Source organism: Pongo pygmaeus, chromosome 21, assembly GCF_028885625.2.
Source record: "Pongo pygmaeus isolate AG05252 chromosome 21, NHGRI_mPonPyg2-v2.0_pri, whole genome shotgun sequence".
NCBI classification, from domain to species: domain Eukaryota; kingdom Metazoa; phylum Chordata; class Mammalia; order Primates; family Hominidae; genus Pongo; species Pongo pygmaeus.
Genome location: NC_072394.2, coordinates 49841982 through 49861921, shown reverse-complemented (window position 1 = coordinate 49861921; position 19940 = coordinate 49841982). Strand labels below are relative to the sequence as shown.

The window sequence follows — 19940 nt, the reverse complement described above, 5'->3', positions numbered from 1 at the left end:
AGATGAGAAAATTGAAGCTGAGAGGTTAAGAGACTTGTCTTAAGTTCATGCACCTGGTTAATGGTAGAGTTAAAATCTGAACCTAGTTAGATCTGGGTTATAGGCAATGTGCCATTCTGCTAGGGCTGCCTTGTAACTCTTAGATACCAGCTTTTAATCGTGGCCTCTTAAAATAGAAAAAAGAAAAATCCTCATAATTTTAACAACTTGTTAATTATGTATTTAGTAGAGTAACCTAAGATAGTTTGGCTTTTTATGAATTTGTGAAATGCTGTAATTTTCTTTTGTTGTTATTGATGTACTTGTTCAAATTCCTTTTGAGAATGCACATTTGTTTTGAAACCAAACCTGTCTTTCTTGCCTACATTTCAGTCAGAACTAAGACATGGTCCGTTTTACTATATGAAGCAGCCACTCACCACAGACCCTGTTGATGTTGTACCGCAGGATGGACGGAATGATTTCTACTGCTGGGTTTGTCACCGGGAAGGCCAAGTCCTTTGCTGTGAGCTCTGTCCCCGGGTTTATCACGCTAAGTGTCTGAGACTGACATCGGAACCAGAGGGGGACTGGTTTTGTCCTGAATGTGAGGTTAGTTCCTGATGAATGAATGCATTACCTGCCTCGTTTCCTCTCCTTTGTCTTTCTTCCTTTTATTTTTAAATTTACAAATAATCCAGATAGATGGAAAAGAGAAATTTCTTGCTTTCCACCTGTTCTATCCTGGTCACTCCCTTCTTGACCAACACCGGCAGTGGCTGCAGTACTGTAGCTCTTGGAAAGACAATTGCACGGAATATTATTTCTGATTTCTCATGAGTCCTTGGATTCCTTGGAGATCTGTAGTCGTCGTCTCTGCATCTTCTATGACGAACTTTTTGAAAGTTAACTCCCAAATCATGAATGGCTCACGCATTTTGAAAAGATGTCATGCTGTTTTCTCCGTCTTGGATGTTGTTGCCTGCCGCATCATCGAATCATCAGCATTAGCCAAGCTGAGAAGACCACGTTTGGTTGCATGTTCCCTGTGGTGGCCGTCTGATGCTTTCTTTTGTGCAACAAGTATTTCTTGAGTGCCCATTAGGTGCTGGGGATTAGACAGTGCACAAAAACAGGCAGGAATCGTTTTTTTTTTTTTCCAGCAGAAAAGGACAAAAACCAAAATAAATAAAGTTCCATATAATGAGTTAAAAGAAAAGTGCTGTGAAGAAAACAAATTCAGGATGGGAATAGGAGGTCCAAGGGGGTGCAAGGTGTTTTCATTTTGAATGTGGTGGTCTGGGAAAGCCTCACTAAAATTTGAGAAAGACTTGATGAAGGAGAGGAGTGAGCCATGCAGCCATTTGGGGGACACCTTCCAGGCAGATGGCCAGAGGCAGCAGTGCACGGGCATAGTTGGGGCAGTGTGTATGCCTCCTATGTAGCAAAGCCCAGGCACCCTTTATTAAGCCAACTATTAGGGTTTCCACTGTTCGGAGGTGGCTCCTGTTCTTGGAGACCCCCAACTCTGATGTTTTTTTTGAATTGCTGAAAATAAAAATGTCATCTCCACAATTATTTAATGTGGAATGTCTCTTGGATTCAAAGATACATTGGAGGCTGAGCGTGGTGGCTCATGACTGTAATCCCAGCACTTTGGGAGGCCGAGGCAGGAGAATTGCTTGATCCCAGGAGTTCAAGACCTGTCTGGGCAACACAGGGAGACCCCCATCTCTACAGAAAGTTTAAAGAAATTAGCCGGGCATGGTGGTATGTGCCTGTAGTCCCAGCTACTTGGGAGGGTGAGCTTGGGGGAATCACTTGAGCCGAGATGGTTGAGGCTGCAGTGAGCTGTAATCGTGCCATTGCATTCTATCCTGGGCAATAAAGCAAGACCATGTCTCAAAAAAAGAAAAAAAAAAGGTACATTGGAGTTTGATCTCAAATGTGGAAGCTTTCTATGTGTGAAATGGAAAGATCATCCAGATGTCTTTAGTAGGGAAAAAAGCAAGCTATGGACAGTGTCTGTCATACTTTTGTGTAGGGAGGGGAGAAAAATAAGAAATACACAAAAAGAAAGTAGACATGAAATCAGTATGATGGCAATGATATTGTAATGGTGTCCTCTCTAATATGGCAAAAGGCGGCTGCCATTGCTCTTTGGGTTACTCTAGATGGAGAAATATGTAGGGTTTGCATTGTACAGTGGCGCCCTCCTCTGCACGCAGAGGCTGACCTCATTCTGCTACATTTGTCATGGGATCTGGAACCTTTACCAATTTTCTTTAGTCTTGGCCAGCTTTTCCTAATTCTTTAATGGTATTGCAAAGATGACAGCTGCTCTGATAGGATGCCTTTGCTGCAAATAATATTTCTTTTATTTTTATTTAAGACACAGTCTTGTTCTGTTGCCCAGGCTGGAGTGCAGTAACGAGATCATGCTTACTGCAGCCCTGACCACCTGGGCTCAAACAATCCTCCCACCTGAGCCTCCTGAGTACCTGGGACCACAGGTACACACCACCACACCTAGCTACTTACTAAGTTTTTTGTAGAGACAGGGTCTTGCTATGTTACCTAGGCTGGTCTTGAACTCCTAGGCTCAAGCGATCCTCCCACCTCGACCTCCCAAATTGTTGGGATTACAGGTGTGAGCCACTGTGCCTGGCCAACAAAATACAGTTGTTAATGCAAGCACTAGTTCCTGATAGAAGGGGGCTGAAACGATATGGATTTATTATCATCAGAACCCAGAGGCAGGGCCAGGCCAGAGTTTATTCAGAGCCAGACTCTTTCCATCTCATTGTTGAGGTGACATGTTGTCCATAGCCATAAGTTGACTGCTAGGGTTCAGGTATTATGTGTGGATAGACAAAAATTCTCCCAAAAGGAGGGTGTCTCTCCTTGCATCTCTTTTTATCAAGCAGAAAGATTTTGTCCATCATCCCCCAGCTGATTTGCCCCTGGGCTCATTGGTCAGTATTGCATCACCAGTCCTTGTACAAAAAAGCCTTGAAAATTGCATATGTGGTGCTTTTTGTGTTGTGGGAACCAGGCACTGCCAGCCAGGAAGAAGGAGTGGGGGGTGAGAGGGAATGAATGATAGTTGGGCAGGCAGCCCAAGTGTTTGCCATGGATAAGTTACCTGGAAACAAACCAGAATCAAACAAACAGGTGCTCTGTGTCTAAGATTCGGGGCCCTGAATTTCTTCCAGGGATGAGTTGTTATGGCAGTCAACTGGGAAGACTGAACGTTGCAGGCTGTGGTAGCTAAGCAAATAGATGCGTGCGTCATGCACTGTTTTCAGCTTCTGAGTGACTCTTGTGTTGGCCTTTTCCTCGACAACCAACGAGACACATCTGAGAGTTCCTTTTGGAGGCCCCAGAGATGTGAAAAATGGAAACTGAATCCAAATTAATTGGAGAAAACTTTTCTCAGCTCTCCCTACACAGATGGTTAAAGAGTGTTTCCTGATATGATCAGAATTTGCTATTTTTGTTGTTGCTGCTACATAAGGATTCTGAAGCCTTAAGATGTAGTACCAGATTTACGTAGCAGAATCTGGTTTCAGACGTTCCTTTGGGTCTCTTCTTTGATGGGAATTTCCCTTAAGAGCTGATATCTATTGCCCATGGAGATAGACAGGTTAGGTAGTGCTCCTTGTGTACTTTGACACAGTGCCTTAGGTGGGTTCAAAGTAAGGAAGATGGACAATGAAGTCATATGTATTATTAGTCCACTGCTTTCCCTTGTAATCTTTCTGCAGGGAAGTCTGTCCCTTTCCATCAGTGATGTCATTGAATTAATGCCTTGTCAGTTTCCTGAATGACAGCCCAGAACCTTAAGAGGATCAGGATACATGGTTGATAAGTATCCATCCTGTGAAGTAATCACTCTGAAATCATCCGTGGCCTTTACTTTCTTTTTTTATACATATATATTTTTGAGACAGGGTCTTGCTCTCTCACCCAGGCTAGAGTGCAGTGGCTCAATCACGGCTCACTGCAGCCTCCGCCTCCCAGGCTCAAGCCATCCTCCCACCTCAGCCTCCCAAGTAGATGGGACTACGGACGTGTGCCACCATGCCTGGCTAGTTTTTGTATTTTTTGTAGAGATGGAGTTTCATCATGTTGCCAGGCTGGTCTCCGACACCGGGGCTCAAGCAATCCAGCCACCTCAGCCTCCCCAAGTGCTGGGATTACAGGCGTGAGCCACCACACCCACCTGGCCTTTGCTTTCATATCCCATTCTTGAAACCTAAAGGTTATAATAATGATGATTTTTCAGGCCCCTGTTTACCCACATCTTTTCTCAGATCATGTCGTCTTCCTGAGCTAAAAATGCTTCCTGATAAGGAAATAGATTGATATGCTTTTTAATAGTTACCCACTGATCTGGTATATTTTGTTCAAGTAGATCTGGTACATTTTGTTCCAGGAGTCTTTGCTAAGTGAAACAACAAGTCTCATTTGGATGAGAATTGCTTTTTGTCTGTCAGTTGACTGAAAAAATAGAAATCAGTACATGGATGGTAATTTCTTTTTTCTAACCGGACGTTTGTGTGTGACTTTGACTTGTAGAAAATTACAGTAGCAGAATGCATCGAGACCCAGAGTAAAGCCATGACAATGCTCACCATTGAACAGTTATCCTACCTGCTCAAGTTTGCCATTCAGAAAATGAAACAGCCAGGGGTAAGAAGAAAGTTCCTCTTGGTATAAGCATAAATGAACGTAATGACATATGTTTTGTTCTGTTAGTAGCTTAGCTTTTTAGGCACCTGATGTATTATTTGGGCCTCCTTGCGTCCCCAAATTCAAGTATGTGTAAATCACACATGAGGTATGATGCCATTCAGTTAATTCTCTGTAGTAGTAAGCACTGTATGTCCCAAAGGAGTTTAATTGGTACATTAGTCTGTTTTCACACTATTGTAAAGATATTACCTGAGACTGAGTAATTTATGAAAAAAAGAGGTTTTTTGTTTTTTTGTTTTTTTTTTTTTGAGATGGAGACTTGCTCTGTCACCCAGGCTGGAGTGCAATGGTGTGATGTTGGCTCACTGCAACCTCCGCCTCCCAGGTTCAAGTGATTCTCGTGCCTCTGCCTCCCCAGTAGCTGGGATTACAGGCTCCCGCCACCACACCGGCTATTTTTTTTTTGTATTTTTAGTAGAGACGGGGTTTCACCATGTTGGCCAGGCTGGTCTCAAACTCCTGACCTCAAGTAATCCTCCAGCCTCGGCCTCCCAAAGTGGTGGGATTACAGGCATGAGCCACTGTGGCTCGCCAGAAAAGAGGTTTAATTGACTCACAGCTCTGCATGGCTAGGGAGCCCTCAGGAAACTTAAAATGATAGTGGAAGGCGAAGGGGAAGCAGGGCATGTCTTACATGGCAGCAGAAGGGGGGTGGGAAGTGCCAAACACTTTTAAACCACAAGATCTTGTGAGAACTCACTCACTATCACGAGAACAGGATGGGGGGAACCACCCCCATAATCCAGTCACCTCCCACCAGGTTCCTCCCTTGACAGGTAGGGATTAAAATTCGAGATGAGCTGGGGTGGGGACACAGAGCCAAACCGTATCAATTGGGCAATGACATAGTAAAACGTTGAGGGGGATAGAAAATTCTGACTGGTTGCAAAGTGCAACCTCCTACAACGCCCAGCAAGGGGAGCTTTGTGCTCCTTCCCATGGGAGTTAGGAAAATCCATTTCAATGAGGAAGCTGAGCACAACACAGTTTATTTATGTCCCAGATCTGATGATGGAACCTTCAAGGAAAACTCAACCAGTGACTTTTCCGTAGAGGGTGAGAATTTGGTTAGTTCCTTCAATTTTGAGATAGGATTTGATATACAGCCTTTGCCCCTTGAGGAAAATCTGCATGTGGGGACAGCGCTGGCCAGTTGTGTACCTCACAGTGGTGCCTCACCTGTGAGTCCCAGGTCATACCATAGACACTGTGGTTTGTATATTTATCACAATACTTTTCAAGAAAATGGCAGAAAAATAACTTGTTTTTGAAGATAATATTATTTTGACAATATAATATGCATATTATGACATTTTTTCTATAGATGAATATTTTCCCTTCCTCCCTCCCTCCCTTCCTCCCTTCCTTCCTTCCTTCCTCCCTTCTTTCCTCATCCCTCCCTCCCTTCCTTGCTTTGTTTTATTTGGAGGCAGACTGTTGCTTTGTTGCCCAGGCTGGAGCGCAATCATAGCTTACTGCAGTGTCAACCTCCTGGGCTCAGGTGATCCTCCCACCTCAGCCTCTTCTCAAGTAGCTGGAACTATAGATGCACACACTGCCACACCCAGCTAACTTTTTTATTATTATTTTTTGTAATGACAGGGTCTCACTATGTTGCCCAGGCTGGTCTTGAACTTCTGGCCTTAAATGATCCTCCTGCCTCAGCCTCCCAAAGTGCTGGGTTCACGGGCATGAGTCACGGCGCCTGGCCCCTACAGATAAAGAGAAACTTGCAGACGTGGTGCCCCCTACCTGATTTGCACAAAGGCACCATAGGGGCTAGTGGTGACTCTTTGTACAACTCCTGAGCGTACTGTACAGAAATGTAGATTCTTGGGGCTAAATTTAGATTCTTGGGGCTAATCACTGTGGTTTTATATCTTTAAAAAAAAAGAAGCTTTTGCTTTGAGATTATATTCTGAAATTTTGAAGAGATGATTAAAAAAAAATTCAGAGCATGCTGATTGGATGCCCTTCAATTGAGAACCTTTAACAAATTGGGCTCTTTGAAACAAAATCTCAATCAGTGGAAGCAAAAGGTGTAGCCTTAGTTTGGTTTGCACAATTTTTTTGTTTTTTTTTTTTTGCTGTGGTATAATTTTTATGTTGAGTGTAGCAAGGAATTACCTTCGATTTTCATAGGCTAAATTATATGTGCTAATGACTATTTACAAAAAGAATGAGTCATGTAGACTTGTCAACCCCATAGAATTAAAATCCAAGAAGAAAAATTGAAGAAGGCATTAATTTCTCAAGTAAATCACTGAACGTCAAATCAGTCAGGGGAGAAAGTTGCTGATTTCGTTAAAGCATCTTTTAAACTTACAGTGCATATTGTAATTGTCAATCTTAATGTAAGAGGACAGGATCTGTTTCTTGAGTGTTTATTGAAAACCAAGAATAAAATTGGATTACAATTGGGCTCATAATTATCAATAACCAGGCAGAATTAGGAGGTAGACCAATTTGGAGCTACCCAAGGTCATCCTTTATGGAAACCTTTAGAACTATATTATCTGAAAAGTTGTCTCCATTTTTCAAGCCTTTTGTTAGCATTAATGCTTGGTTTTCCATAGTAATGATGGGTTCGTTCCTCTGCATATCTTCTCTTTTATAGACAGATGCATTCCAGAAGCCCGTTCCATTGGAACAGCACCCTGACTATGCGGAATACATCTTCCATCCAATGGACCTTTGTACATTGGAAAAGGTTGGCCTCCGTCAAAGAACCTCACCATTCTAGCCCACAGTTGAGACGCCTAAGGCTCTTCCCTCACTGCCCATGCTCTGTCACAAGTTGGACATAACAATCTTTAATTGTTTCTCTACATTTTCATTGCTCCTTTATTTGGATAGAAGAACTCTTGATTCTCTAACGTCTTTCCTTTGTAACATTCTTCCAAGATTGCAGTGGAATGTTGAAATTCTTTGATAATACTTTCGCGATGATTCTAGCTTTTTACCTGCAAAAGCCATAGCTTCTAAGAGTTAGTGATTTGATTGACTTGAGCGTTACCTCCTCTTTCTTTCGGAGGTGCTAATGAGAGCAGCAGGAAGGAAGAAGAGAAAATTAAGTGTCTGGGAAGCCTCCAGATTAGCAATAAAGATGTGGCTTCTTAGAATTTGACTTACTCTACTGATTAGGTTTTTTCTTGAATGCCTGAAGGTTTTAAAAGTTCATGCTAAAATTCCACATTGAAAATTACACTTGGAACAGTGTAGATTGTGCACATCATTCTGATGCTGATTTTCAAACTGTTTGCAGCAAAATATGGGCAGTGAAATGCATCCACGAGGAAGAAGCATTACTTCATATTGTCTTCCCCAATAACTCCCAAACCATAAATCCAGTCTGTTTTTAGGAAATTGCACATACTTTCATGGTGTGGTGGAAAAAAGGAGGCATTCAAAAGAGATGGAGTTGGAAACCTAACTTTATATTAAGTTAAGAGCTGTGGAACTTTAGATACGTTCCTTAACATTACTATATCTCAGTTTGCCTTTCTGTAAATGGGTATGATAATAAGTACTTAATTAAATTATTGTGAGGTTGGTGTGAAACCATATGACTAATAATAAATAATGTATAAATATATGAAATGTTCTGTTTGGCCGGGCGCGGTGGCTCAAGCCTGTAATCCCAGCACTTTGGGAGGCCGAGGTGGGCGAATCACCTGAGGTCAGGAGTTTGAGACCAGCCTGACCAACATGGAGAAAACCCGTCTCTACTAAAAATACAAAATGAGCCGGGCATGGTAGCACATGCCTGTAATCCCAGCTACTCAGGAGGCTGAGGCAGGGGAATTGCTTGAACCTGGGAGGCGGAGGTTGCAGTGAACTGAGATCACGCCATTGCACTCCAACCTGGGCAATAAGAGCAAAACTCTGCCTCCAAAAAAAAAAAAAAAGTGAATAAATAAACTACCCTGTTTATTGGAAGAAGCTGCATGATAAATGACAGCTACTATAAGCTGAGAAAATTCCAGTTATAGTGTTAAATTCAAAGAGTGCATTTTTATAGGGTTATAGATCTCAAAAATAAAAGCATTCTTTAGTCGGTGTGTTGTAGGTTAAAAAGAAGCATCTTGGGAAATGAGTAGAAGAACACTAATTGATTTGGCAAATGACTGCTACAAAAATTATGTGGGGACACAAGAGTCACTGACTGTGGCTTGTCTAGACTCAATGTGATTATGCTCTATCGCTTTTCTTCCCAGAACGCGAAAAAGAAAATGTATGGCTGCACAGAAGCCTTCCTGGCTGATGCAAAGTGGATTTTGCACAACTGCATCATTTATAATGGGGGTGAGTGGCTTAGATGACTCCTAAGAGAGTATGCTGTGTATGTGTTGCACAAATTCCTGTCCTTCATCAAAAATCAGGCTCTTAATTCATACTGAGAATACTTGCGTATAGATTGTGCTAATATGTGTGAATAGGAGGCAGTGACCAAGTTCATTTTAAGGTATGAGCTGACGTCTAAAGTGGCTGGCGGCTGCATGGTGCTGCTGCCTTTTAGTGTTGTTTCTACAAACCTTATTTTAATGGAAGTATAATTGCATAAAATAAAACACACAGATTTTATGTTTACATTCATTGAATTTGACAAATGTGTAACCACAAGATCCAGAACATTCCTATCAGCCTGTTGGATTCTCATACATGCCGTTTTCTAGGAAACCCACTCTCAGCAGGAACCACTTTCTGCTTTGTGTTAGGATAGATTAGTTTTGCTTCTTGTAGAATTTCATATAAATGGAGTCAGAGTTAGTGCTCTTGTGTGTCTGGCTGCTCTCATGCAGTGTAATATTTTGAGGAGTCATCTGTGTTATGTGTTATTAGTGGTTCCTTTTTTTTTGTTGCTGATTTTTTTTTTCATTTGATCAATATGCTGCCATTCATCCATTTACCTTGTTGATGCTGATGGATATTTGGGTTGTTTTCAGCTTTGGGCTGTTAGGAATAAGCTGCTGTGAACCTGCTTGTGCAAGTCTTTGCATGGACATAGGTTTTTCTTTCTCTTGGGTAAACACCTAGGAGTGGTGTTGCCAGCTCAGTGAGTAGGTTTTTATTTAACTTAGTATGTTTCACCAAACAGTTTTTGCAAAGTAGTTCTATCATTTTACATTCTACCAGCGGGTATATTAGAGTTCTCTTTTGCTCCGCACACTATAAGGCCAACACTTGATATTGTCTGCCTTTTAAATTTTACCTGTTCTTGAAGGTGTAAAGTATTATGTCATGATGGTTTTAATTTACCTTTTCCTAATGATCAGTGGTATTGCGTATCTTTTCCTATGCTTATTAGTGACTTGTACGTCATTTTTTGTAAACATCTATTCAGATATTTTGTTCATTGCAAAAATTGGATTATTTATTTATTTATTTATTTAGAGACAGAGTCTCACTGAATCGCCCAGGCTGGAGTGCAGTGGTGTGATCTCAGCTCACTGAAACCTCTGCCTCCTGGGTTGAAGCAATTCTCGTTCCTCAGCCTCCCGAGTAGCTGGGATTACAGGCGTGTGCCACCACACCTGGCTAATTTTTGTATTTCTAGTAGACATGGGGTTTTGCCATGTTGGCCAGGCTAATCTCGAACTCCTGACCTCAAGTGATTTGCCCGCCTTGGCCTCCCAAAGTGTTGGGATTATAGGCGTGAGAGACCACGCCAGCCTGTTTGCTAGTGTTTAAGGAAAGATATATGCGTATCTGCTTTACACACACATATTGCATTATTAACTATAGCAGGGCTGAGAGTGCAAGGAGGGGAAAAAGGAGAGGCACTAGGCATTAAGAATGTGTGGGTCAGGTGCAGTGGCTCATGCCTATAATCACAGCACTTTGGGAAGCTGAGGCGGGCGGATCACTTGAGTCAGGGGTTCGAGACCAGCTTGGCCAATATGGTGAAACCCTGTCTCTACTAAAAATACAAAAATTAGTTGGGTGTGGTGGCGCATGCCTGTAATCCCAGCTACTCTGGAGGCTGAGGCGCAAGAATCGCTTCAACCCAGGAGGCGGAGGTTGCAGTGAGCTGAGATCTGCGTCCCTGCACTCCAACCTGGGTGACAGAATGAGACTCCGTCTCAAAAAAAAAAAAGAATTTGTGTAAAGATTATAAACTCAAATATATAGACAGTCCCTGCCTATCAAATTATATAAACAAGTGGATGAGGTCAGGTAGAAGAACAAAAACATTAGCACAAGCCAAGAAGGCTGCAGGTCAAGTGATGTGCTGTGGATCATGGAGAACAGAAAACTCCTACCTGGCCTGGAAAGGTCGCTGTTGGCAGCTCCAGTGCTCCATTGATTATAGTTATCGGATCTTCTGAGTTTTCAAGGCAAACCAGAAATGTAGGTATACTGTGTGTTTGTGTGTGTGAAATCTTTATGTCAACAAATTTACAATTTCTAAAAATACCATAACGTTCAAAGAAAACATGACTTTTGGACCATCTTGTCCTCTGGTTTAGTGTAGAGTTAGACCTGGGGCTAGGTTACTTTATTAGCTAAGTAATGTAAGTGGTGACTCCTGAACCTTGGCTTACTCATTCATTAAATGGGCACATTTTGTTCCTGCTTCCTAGTATGACTTCTTGAGGAGCTGAGAAGAAAATGTGTGTGTGTGTGTGTGTGTGTGTGTGTGTGTGTGTGTTGTTTTTTTCTAGAGGTGGGGTCTCGCTATGTTGCCCAGGCTGGTCTTCAACTCCTGGGCTCAAGTGATCTCTCTGCCTTGGCCTCCCAAGGTGTTGGGATTACAGGCATGAGCCACCACGCCTGGCCCAAGAAGAAAATGTGTTTTGAAGCACTAGCCACACCAGAGCTATTCAAGAAAATGTCTTCTTTCTCTTGTATTCTTCTTGGGTTGGCGTCTGGGACAATGGGTAGAATAAGGCCTTTTTTCGTTAATTCGAGCTTTTAGAATGTCAAAGCATTTTAAGAATATTAATCCATGATCTCTAGGGAAACCCACATAAATTGCTCAGTTGCAGAGAAGATGACATCTAGGCGCCAAAGGGTCGTCGACATTGATGGGAGGAATCACATAATGTGAATTACTATTAGAAGCCAGGAACCTCTGGTTTTAGCCTTTAAAAGCTTAATCCTGGGGGAAAAGCAAGTAAACACGTTGTTAGTGGAAGTAAAGTCCCCAGGCCCGGTGTTGCAGTATTTCCATTAGAATTAATCTTGTTTTCTTATTCCCTTAGGAAATCACAAATTGACGCAAATAGCGAAAGTAGTCATCAAAATCTGTGAACATGAGGTATGTGTTTCCCAGTGTCCTGTTTTAGATGCACCCAGAGGGAGGGGATGGGGCAGCTGAAGTTTCCATTTGCAGAGTCTCCTATTAGGTAGCCAAGGTGATTTTGGAATTTGTTGAGGCCACACCCCTACTCTTCAAGGAAAGTAAAAAGAATAAAGAGGGGCCCCAATATATTAGAAGACACCCTTACTGTAGCAGTGATCTAAGGGAGATGGAAAGGATTTTTTGTTTTTTACCCTTGAGTCACCAGTAAGCACTGGGTCTCCTGTCTTTTCTTGATTGCCTAGATAGAATTCGTAATTTCTGACCTTGGCTCTACAGCCTGGTATTGCGTCAGGTTCCTTTTGGTCCTCTTGCAGAAGAGGATTTGATATCTGGGGGCATGGCCTTGACTGCTTCTAGGAGAGTGGCCCAGGTGTCCAGGAGAACCTGTTTTCTTGCAAATGCCCATAATTGTGATGGTGTGGATGGAACAGACCTCTTAGGCATGTGAGCTGTGAGGTTCTGGTGGTTGTGGGACAGGCTGGCAGCCAAAATGGTATGAGGGAGGCTTTCTTTATTAGATCTCATTGTGAGAATAAAAAAATTAGATAGAATGACCTTCAGCCTGTCAGTGTGCTCCCATTCATTCATAAAGAAAAACTATTCAGGTAGCACTGGCACCCATCCATGTCTTTTTATATATGGATATATAGATCTAGATCTAGATATATCCAGATAGACAGATACATAGATACATAGATACCTGGCCAGGTGCAGTGGCTCACACCTGTAATCCCAGCACTTTGGGAGGCTGAGGCAGGCAGATCACTTAAGTCCAGGAGTTCAAGACCAGCCTGGCCAACATGGCAAAACCCCGTCTCCACTAAAAATACAAAAATTAGCTGGGTATGGTGGAACATGCCTGTAATCCTAGCTAAACCAGGAGGCTGAGGCAGAAGAATCGCTTGAACCTGGGAGGCAGAGGTTGCAGTGAGCCAAGACAGCACCACTACACTCCAGACTGGGTGATAGAGTGAGACTCTGTCTTTGAGAAAAAAAAATAAAAATCTATCCTTAAAATTTATATCTATATGTAGATATAGTTATCTATGTATTTTTTGAGGCAGGGTCTCAAAATGGACTGGGTGCACCATCACACCCAGCTAATTAATTAGCCTGGCTATTTAAAAAAAAATTTTTAATTAATTTTTTTTTTTTTTTTGGTAGAAATGGGGTTTTGCCATGTTGCCCAGGCTGGTCTCAAACTCCTGGGCTCAAGCGATCCTTCTGCCTCAGCCTCTGAAGACGCTGGGGATATAGGCCTCAGCCACCAAGCCCGGCTTATGTCTGTATATTTATATAGAGAGAGTTTTAGAAACTGCTTTCTCACTTAGTTTATTTTATGTGTTTTCTCTGTTTCCTAGGTAATTAAACTCGTAGGAAGAACAGAATTTTTCATGGCTGTATAGTATTACATACAACTCATGGACATTCATTTAATTACTCCTCTTGTCATTAAATAGTACCCAGTTTTATCAGCATCTTAAGTAACAAGGTGATGAATATCATTGCACATTTGATGATTTCCTTAGTTTAATTTTTAGAAATAAAATTACTTTGAGGCTGTGAACATGTCAGATGTTCCAATTACAATGAGGCTATGTCCTTTCCAATATTGGGAGCTGTAATTACAAAACTATATGCAAATATGGGGCCCCCTGCCCCAACGATGTGATCTGTAAAAACAGAAGGCATCTTACTGTGATTTTAGTTTGCATTTCCTTGACGACAAGTCATACAGGCTGTTTTGGATATGTTCCTTTGGAATAGCCCAGAAGTAGAGTGGGCTAGAAGCAGGAGGTGCACCCTGCCATCCATGCATTTGTTCGCACATTCATTCACTTGCTTACTCACTGACCTGTGAAATCTGTTAGTCTTATAATTATTGAGCACCTGTTAAATATGAATATGTGGCACCTTGCATGATGATAAGAGTTAAAGAGAAGAATAAGGCAGATAGTGGTAGAAAGGAATAACAAATATCAGTGCAGTGGTGACCTGCATGGGCTTTGGAGCCTGACTACCTGGGTTCAAATCCTGACCATGCCACTTTGTTGCTGTAAGACCTTGGGCAGGTTACTCAACTTTTTGGGGCCTCATTTTTTTTTTTAATCTCACGAGGTGTAAGGAATACATGAGTTAATACTTACAGAATTCTTAGAATGATACCAGCACACTCTAAGTCTTCAATAAATGTTAATGGGCAATATTGATTACTCTGTCACTTGAAGCACTTTACATTTATCTCATTTAATTTCTTATAACAGCCCTTTGTGGTGGGTGCTGCTTTTTTTCCTCTTTAATAGAACAACACGTAGGGGCTCTGAGAAGAGAAGCAACTTACCCTAAAGTCACAGAGCTAGTAAACGGTGGAGTCTGACTTGAGATCCAAGAAGGGAGCTTCTGGGGTCTTTGGCTCTAAGCCACAATGTTATTCTAGGGGAATGTACTTTCTTATGAGAGAAAAGGACAATAAATAAGTTAATTGAATTTTCAGATTGTTGTCAGTGGAGATGAAATAGGGCAACATGGTATTAATTAGCTACTCTGGACATAGAATTGAGGTTGGCAAGCAGAGCAGGCCAGAGTGGCTGGAAGGGGTTGGGGAGCGGAGCTGCTGCAAGGTGAGCCGAGACAGGTGGGCTGAGGCCAGATCACATGTGGCTTTGAAGGAACCTGTCAGGTCATTAGACTTCATTGTTAGTTTCTCAGCTTGGTACTGCTGACACTTAGGGCTAGAGAATTCTTTGTTGCAGGGACTATCGTGTACCTCTTAGATTCCAGTAGTCCCCCATCCCTCTTTCGGGCTACTTGTGACAACAAAAATGCCTCTAGACATTGCTATGTGATCCCTGTGGGTGGGGGGAATGGTTGAAGTGCTCTGACAGAGAACTACTGGTTATAATGGGAAGTCACTGGGGGCTTTTAAGCAGGAGAAGGACAAGATCAGATTTATGTCTATAAAAGGTGGCTCTGGGTTGGGCGCAGTGGCTCACACCTGTAATCATAGCATTTTGGGAGGCTGAGACGGGTGGATCGCTTGAGGCCAGGAGTTTGAGACCAGCCTGGCTAACATGGCAAAACCCTGTCTCTACTAAAAATACAAAAATTAGGTGGGCATGGTGGTGCACACCTGTAATCTCTGCTACTTGGGAGGCTAAGGCACGAGAATTGCTTGAACCTGGGAAGCGAAAGTTGTAATGAGCCCAGATTGGGCCACTGCACTCCAGCCTGGGCAGCAGAGTGAGACTCTGGAGGAAAAGAAAAAAAACGGTGGCTGTGGCTGCTCTGCAGGGAATGTCTCTAATGGGGGTAAGAGTGGAAGCAGGTGACGTGGGGAGTTAGCTATTGCATTGGTCCAGAGAGAAAGGACGGTGGCTTGGACTGGGTGCATTGGGAGTGATGCATAGTGGTTGGGTTCATCTCCAAGGTATTCCCTCTGTGGGACTTTTAAACATCTTAACCTTCAAAATCATCAAGCATTGATTGAGGTCCACAAGATATCTACCCCTGGGGTGACACATTCTAATGTATTTTTGCTTTACAGATGAATGAAATCGAAGTGTGTCCAGAATGTTATCTAGCTGCTTGCCAAAAACGAGATAACTGGTTTTGTGAACCTTGTGTAAGTTGGATTTACTTTGCTTATTTCATTTACTGAACCCTGTGCCTTGGATGACTACCCTGAGACAGCTTTTTCCAGGTGGTTTATTAGATGAAACTTTGGATGGAGTTTTAAGATAATTTTTTGCTGATAAAGTTATGGCAGAAGGAAAGTAATCCAGGTAGGATAAACCTCTTAGGCTGAAAGTTCATGTGCCAGAGATAGCATCATGGTTTCCTGGGTTGATTAGCCTGGGCAGACTAGCAAGATGCAGCATAAAAGGGAGCTCATCAGAGATGTGGGATGCAGCAAAGCTGTTCAGATAATAAGATGAGCTTAAATCAGTGTGTGATTTACAGATCATGTTGGTTCTTTTTTAAGAGGTTTGAAAATACTTCCCTGGATTAACTCCATAGTCCCTCCGAAACATGGTTCTTGGGGGAAATAAAGTCACCCTAGTTTCCCTGTGGATCTGCCTTTTCCAAGCTGGGGTTCTGTAGAGAGAAGTACATTTTGGGATGCACTGGTGTGTGTGTTGGGAGTGGGGTTGGCGGGTTGGAGTGGGTTCGGAGGCAAGATTAGGCAAGGAAAGTTGAGAAAATATACTTTTCATCTCTTCGTGCTTTTGGAGGTTAACACCGGAATAGTGAAGCCTTCAATAAAGAATAAAGGTAGCAAAATACTGCCCCTTATTAGATGCTAGCTATGATGCACATTTCATCCAAATGTAACAGAAGGTATTGGTGTCATTGTCTCTGTGTATGTTGCACAGAAAGGTGAAATGTCTTGCTCGTGCCTGCCCAGATAATAATGGTACAGCTAGGATCGGATCCAACCCTGGTTTTATCATCATTTTTTTTTTTTTTTTTCGAGACTGAGTTTCGATCTGTTGCCCTGGCTGGAGTGCAGTGGCGTGATCTTGGCTCACTGCAATCTCCACCTCCTGGGTTCAAGTGATTCTCCTGCCTCAGCCTCTTGAGTAACTGGGACTACAGGCGTGTGCTACCACGCCCGGCTAATGTTTCTGTTTTTAGTAGAGACAGAATTTCACCATGTTGGCCAGGCTGGTCTCGAACTCCTGACCTCAGGTGATCCACCCGCATTGGCTTTCCAAAGTGCTGGGATTACAGGCGTGAGCCACTGTGCCTGGACTTCATTCAGCTTTTGATTTCGCCATTTAACTCCATTTGCAGTTTTGTCCAGGTGTCTTGGCCACACACCTTTTAGGGAATACCACACGGGCTGACCCTGCTTGAAACTCTTTTTCCACTCATGGCCTGTGTCCCACAATCCTGCTTCACCCTCACATACCAAACTTTAGTGGGTGTCTTGCTGTCAAATATGTACAAACTCTGGATCTTGTTTTTCTTTTCCTAGAGCAATCCACATCCTTTGGTCTGGGCCAAACTGAAGGGGTTTCCATTCTGGCCTGCAAAAGCTCTGAGGGATAAAGACGGGCAGGTCGATGCCCGATTCTTTGGACAACATGACAGGTGGGAGTTAATAACAGGCTTGGAACATGTAGCTTTCACTGAACTTTGATACTGTTATTAGATAAGAAAAGAAGTGGAGGCTGTAGGTATTATTCTGATTATTGTCACGATACCAACCATTGATCTTGTTGTTGAAATAAATTTCCTGTGGTATGTTAAGCTTGATAATGGCATGGGCTACAGTTTTCTCAGGTGTGTTAGAAAATCATCTTACTTTACTGGGTCTGTTGATGAAACCAACATTGGAATGGGTTCTGTGGCTGTTTGAAGTGCTGCTGTTCTTTTTTGTTTTGGTTTGGTTTTTGGGAGGGGGTTTCTGAAGTAAATTAAACCTCCATGGAAACTGCTTTCCAAATCATTCTTTCAAAGATTAGAAGTACTTTCCTAGATTGCCAGTAAAAGAATCTCTTATCATCATGCTGAGTAGTTCTCTCCTGTTCCCTTTTCTCTGAAGCTACAATGGGAAGTTATAAGGGGTTGCTGTTTTGACAGGTATGAGCCCTCCCTCCCAGCCTTCCTGCCCTCCCCTTTCCCTCCGCACACAGCAGAGTGAATTATTCCAGCTAATAGCAGTTCCCTGTAGAGCGGAGCCCGCTGCGTGCTTGAGAACAACAGGTAGGCAGAGATGAGCAGCGGTTAATATCTTAGTTCTCTTTTGTCAAGTTATGATTAAGTAAGGCAAAGACCCTTTTGAAGCCCTACCCGATCAGTTTGAGAAAGCATGTTAGTATGTAGGGAGACTACTTAAAATACATATACTACAAATTATGTACACACACAGATTGTCCAGAAGCTGAAAATGTTTCCCCTGTTAAATTTTGCTAGTCGTCTTGCAGACCGAAAGAGTGAATTCCCAAGTCATTTGCAAACTCATTTACTAGGAATCCCAACAGTCCACTGTCAGAAGACAAAATGGAAATTGTTGAGATGTTGCTGGATTTGGTAGAAAGTATTGCACCTTGACTTTAATTCATTTATTCCTTCATTCAAAGAAATACATATTTGATGCCTGCTGCGTGCCAGCCTGTGTAGTGGAGGCTGGTGATTCAAATGTTCCTGCCCATGTGAAGGCTGACATCCTAGCAGGGAAGAGGGATGATACACAAGTGAACTAATAGGCAAGATAATCTCAGGTCAGGAGGTAGTGGTGGGGGCCTGGTGTGAAGATCTGGAATGAGGGACCAGGAAGAGCAGAGGTCGGGAGGGGAATGGCTGAGGCTGAGAGGGTTCAGGAAATGCTGGGAGGATAGTGGGGTTTAAACAGGGTCGGGGAGGAGAGGATGCTCAGAGCTGGAGTCAGAGGGGTAGGCAGGAGTTTGTTTTTTATTTGAAGAGCAGGAGGAATTGGTGACAGGCTGTACATTCCTCCTCTTCATCAGAGCATGACAAATGTGAACCATCTTGATGATTTGGGATTCTTACTCTATAGGTTGATATGGTAATACAGTATGAGTAGATATACTTAGGACACAGGCACGATGGGAGAAAACAGTACCTACCCCCTTGCACCCAATATTCCCAGACCCTTAGGGTTGATGGCTCTAGTCTCTCAGCTGTGACCGCTCTGCAGGGACCTCCATCTCTCACCTGTCAGACAGCCACTGAAGGTGGCTTACAGAGCATGAAGAACGGTGTGTGAGTTGGCCAGCTCTGTTTGCGGAAGCTGTTTCCCAAAAGCTTTTGTGTGTTTAGGTCTTGGTTCTGGATGAGAGCTGTGGTGGAAGCTGGCCCCCTTCTGTTTGTGAAAAAGAAAGCAGCACGGGTCTGATGGTCCCCAGTTTCATAGCCCCTCTTAGCACCTGCTTTAAGGGAGTGCACCGTGTTGCTGGGCTTGTGTTGGGTGAGGGGATCCCCTGGAGGGAGTTGTTCAGGACCTTCTAGTGGTAGAGAAACAGCTTTGGAGGTCTTGGGATGTTTTAGTACGCTTTGGGCAGGGAGTCTCTGACCACCATTCTTTTTTTTTTTTTTTCTTGGAGCAGAGTCTTGGTTTCTCACCTAGGCTGGTGTGTGCAGTGGTGAGCTCTCGGCTCACTGCAGCCTCCCCCTCCTGGATTCAAGCCATTCTTCTGCCTCAGCCTCCCAAGTAGCTGGGTCTACAGGCGTGTGCCACTACGCCCAGCTAATTTTTTGTATTTTCAGTGGAGATGGGGTTTCACCATGTTGCCCAGGCTGGTCTTGAACTCCTGGATTCAACTGCTCCATCTGCCTTGGCCTCCCAGAGTGCTAGGATTACAGGTGTAAGCCACCATGCCTGGCCTGGTTTTGTTTTATAGATGTACAGTTATGTAAAAATATAGGAAATATTTTATTAAATGCCTGCAGAGTTAAAAAGAAAAAAAAAGCGGACACCAACCAATTGCCTATTACGTACTGGGCCGTGTTTTAAGTGCTTTTTTGTAGAAGCTGCTTTTATGTCTATTTTATCAATAAGAAAACTTGAGGTCAGAGAGTGCCTAGGGTCACATAGCTAGGGAGAAGCCACCATGGGGTTAGATGTGAGATAATGTGAAGCTAGATATTGTCCCCTGCAGAGACTCTATTTTGTCAAGCAAATCTAATTTCTCTTGAAGTACTTCCTGGGCTTGTTTTATTATTTATTTATTTAAGAGGGGGTCTTGCTCTGTTACCCAGGCTTGTTTTATTTATTTATTTATTTGAGGCGGGGTCTCGCTTTGTTGCCCAGGCTGGAGTGCAGTGGCTCATTCAAGCGATTCTCCCACCTCTGCCTCCTGAGTAGCTGGGATTACAGGGGCGCGCCACCACATCCGGCTAATTTTTCCATTTTTAGTAGAGATGGGGTTTC

At 43.0% G+C, this 19940-nt stretch overlaps 1 protein-coding gene across 42 annotated transcripts in view; it reads left to right on the top strand.

Annotated features, from left to right (window-relative positions):
• The window catches only part of ZMYND8 (zinc finger MYND-type containing 8), a 148771-nt gene that overhangs the window by 59010 nt on the left and 69821 nt on the right, over positions 1-19940 (top strand). For 17 of the 42 annotated variants that reach the window (XM_063659285.1, XM_063659289.1, XM_063659279.1 and 14 more), the window contains 7 exons: positions 373-591; positions 4561-4674; positions 7355-7447; positions 8955-9042; positions 11943-11998; positions 15588-15665; positions 17022-17137. In XM_063659285.1, coding sequence (XP_063515355.1) covers positions 373-591; positions 4561-4674; positions 7355-7447; positions 8955-9042; positions 11943-11998; positions 15588-15665; positions 17022-17137 — 764 coding nt within the window. The remainder of the gene's footprint in view (positions 1-372; positions 592-4560; positions 4675-7354; positions 7448-8954; positions 9043-11942; positions 11999-15587; positions 15666-17021; positions 17138-19940) is intronic. The other 25 variants (XM_063659293.1, XM_063659288.1, XM_063659276.1 and 22 more) reach the window with 3 other exon arrangements.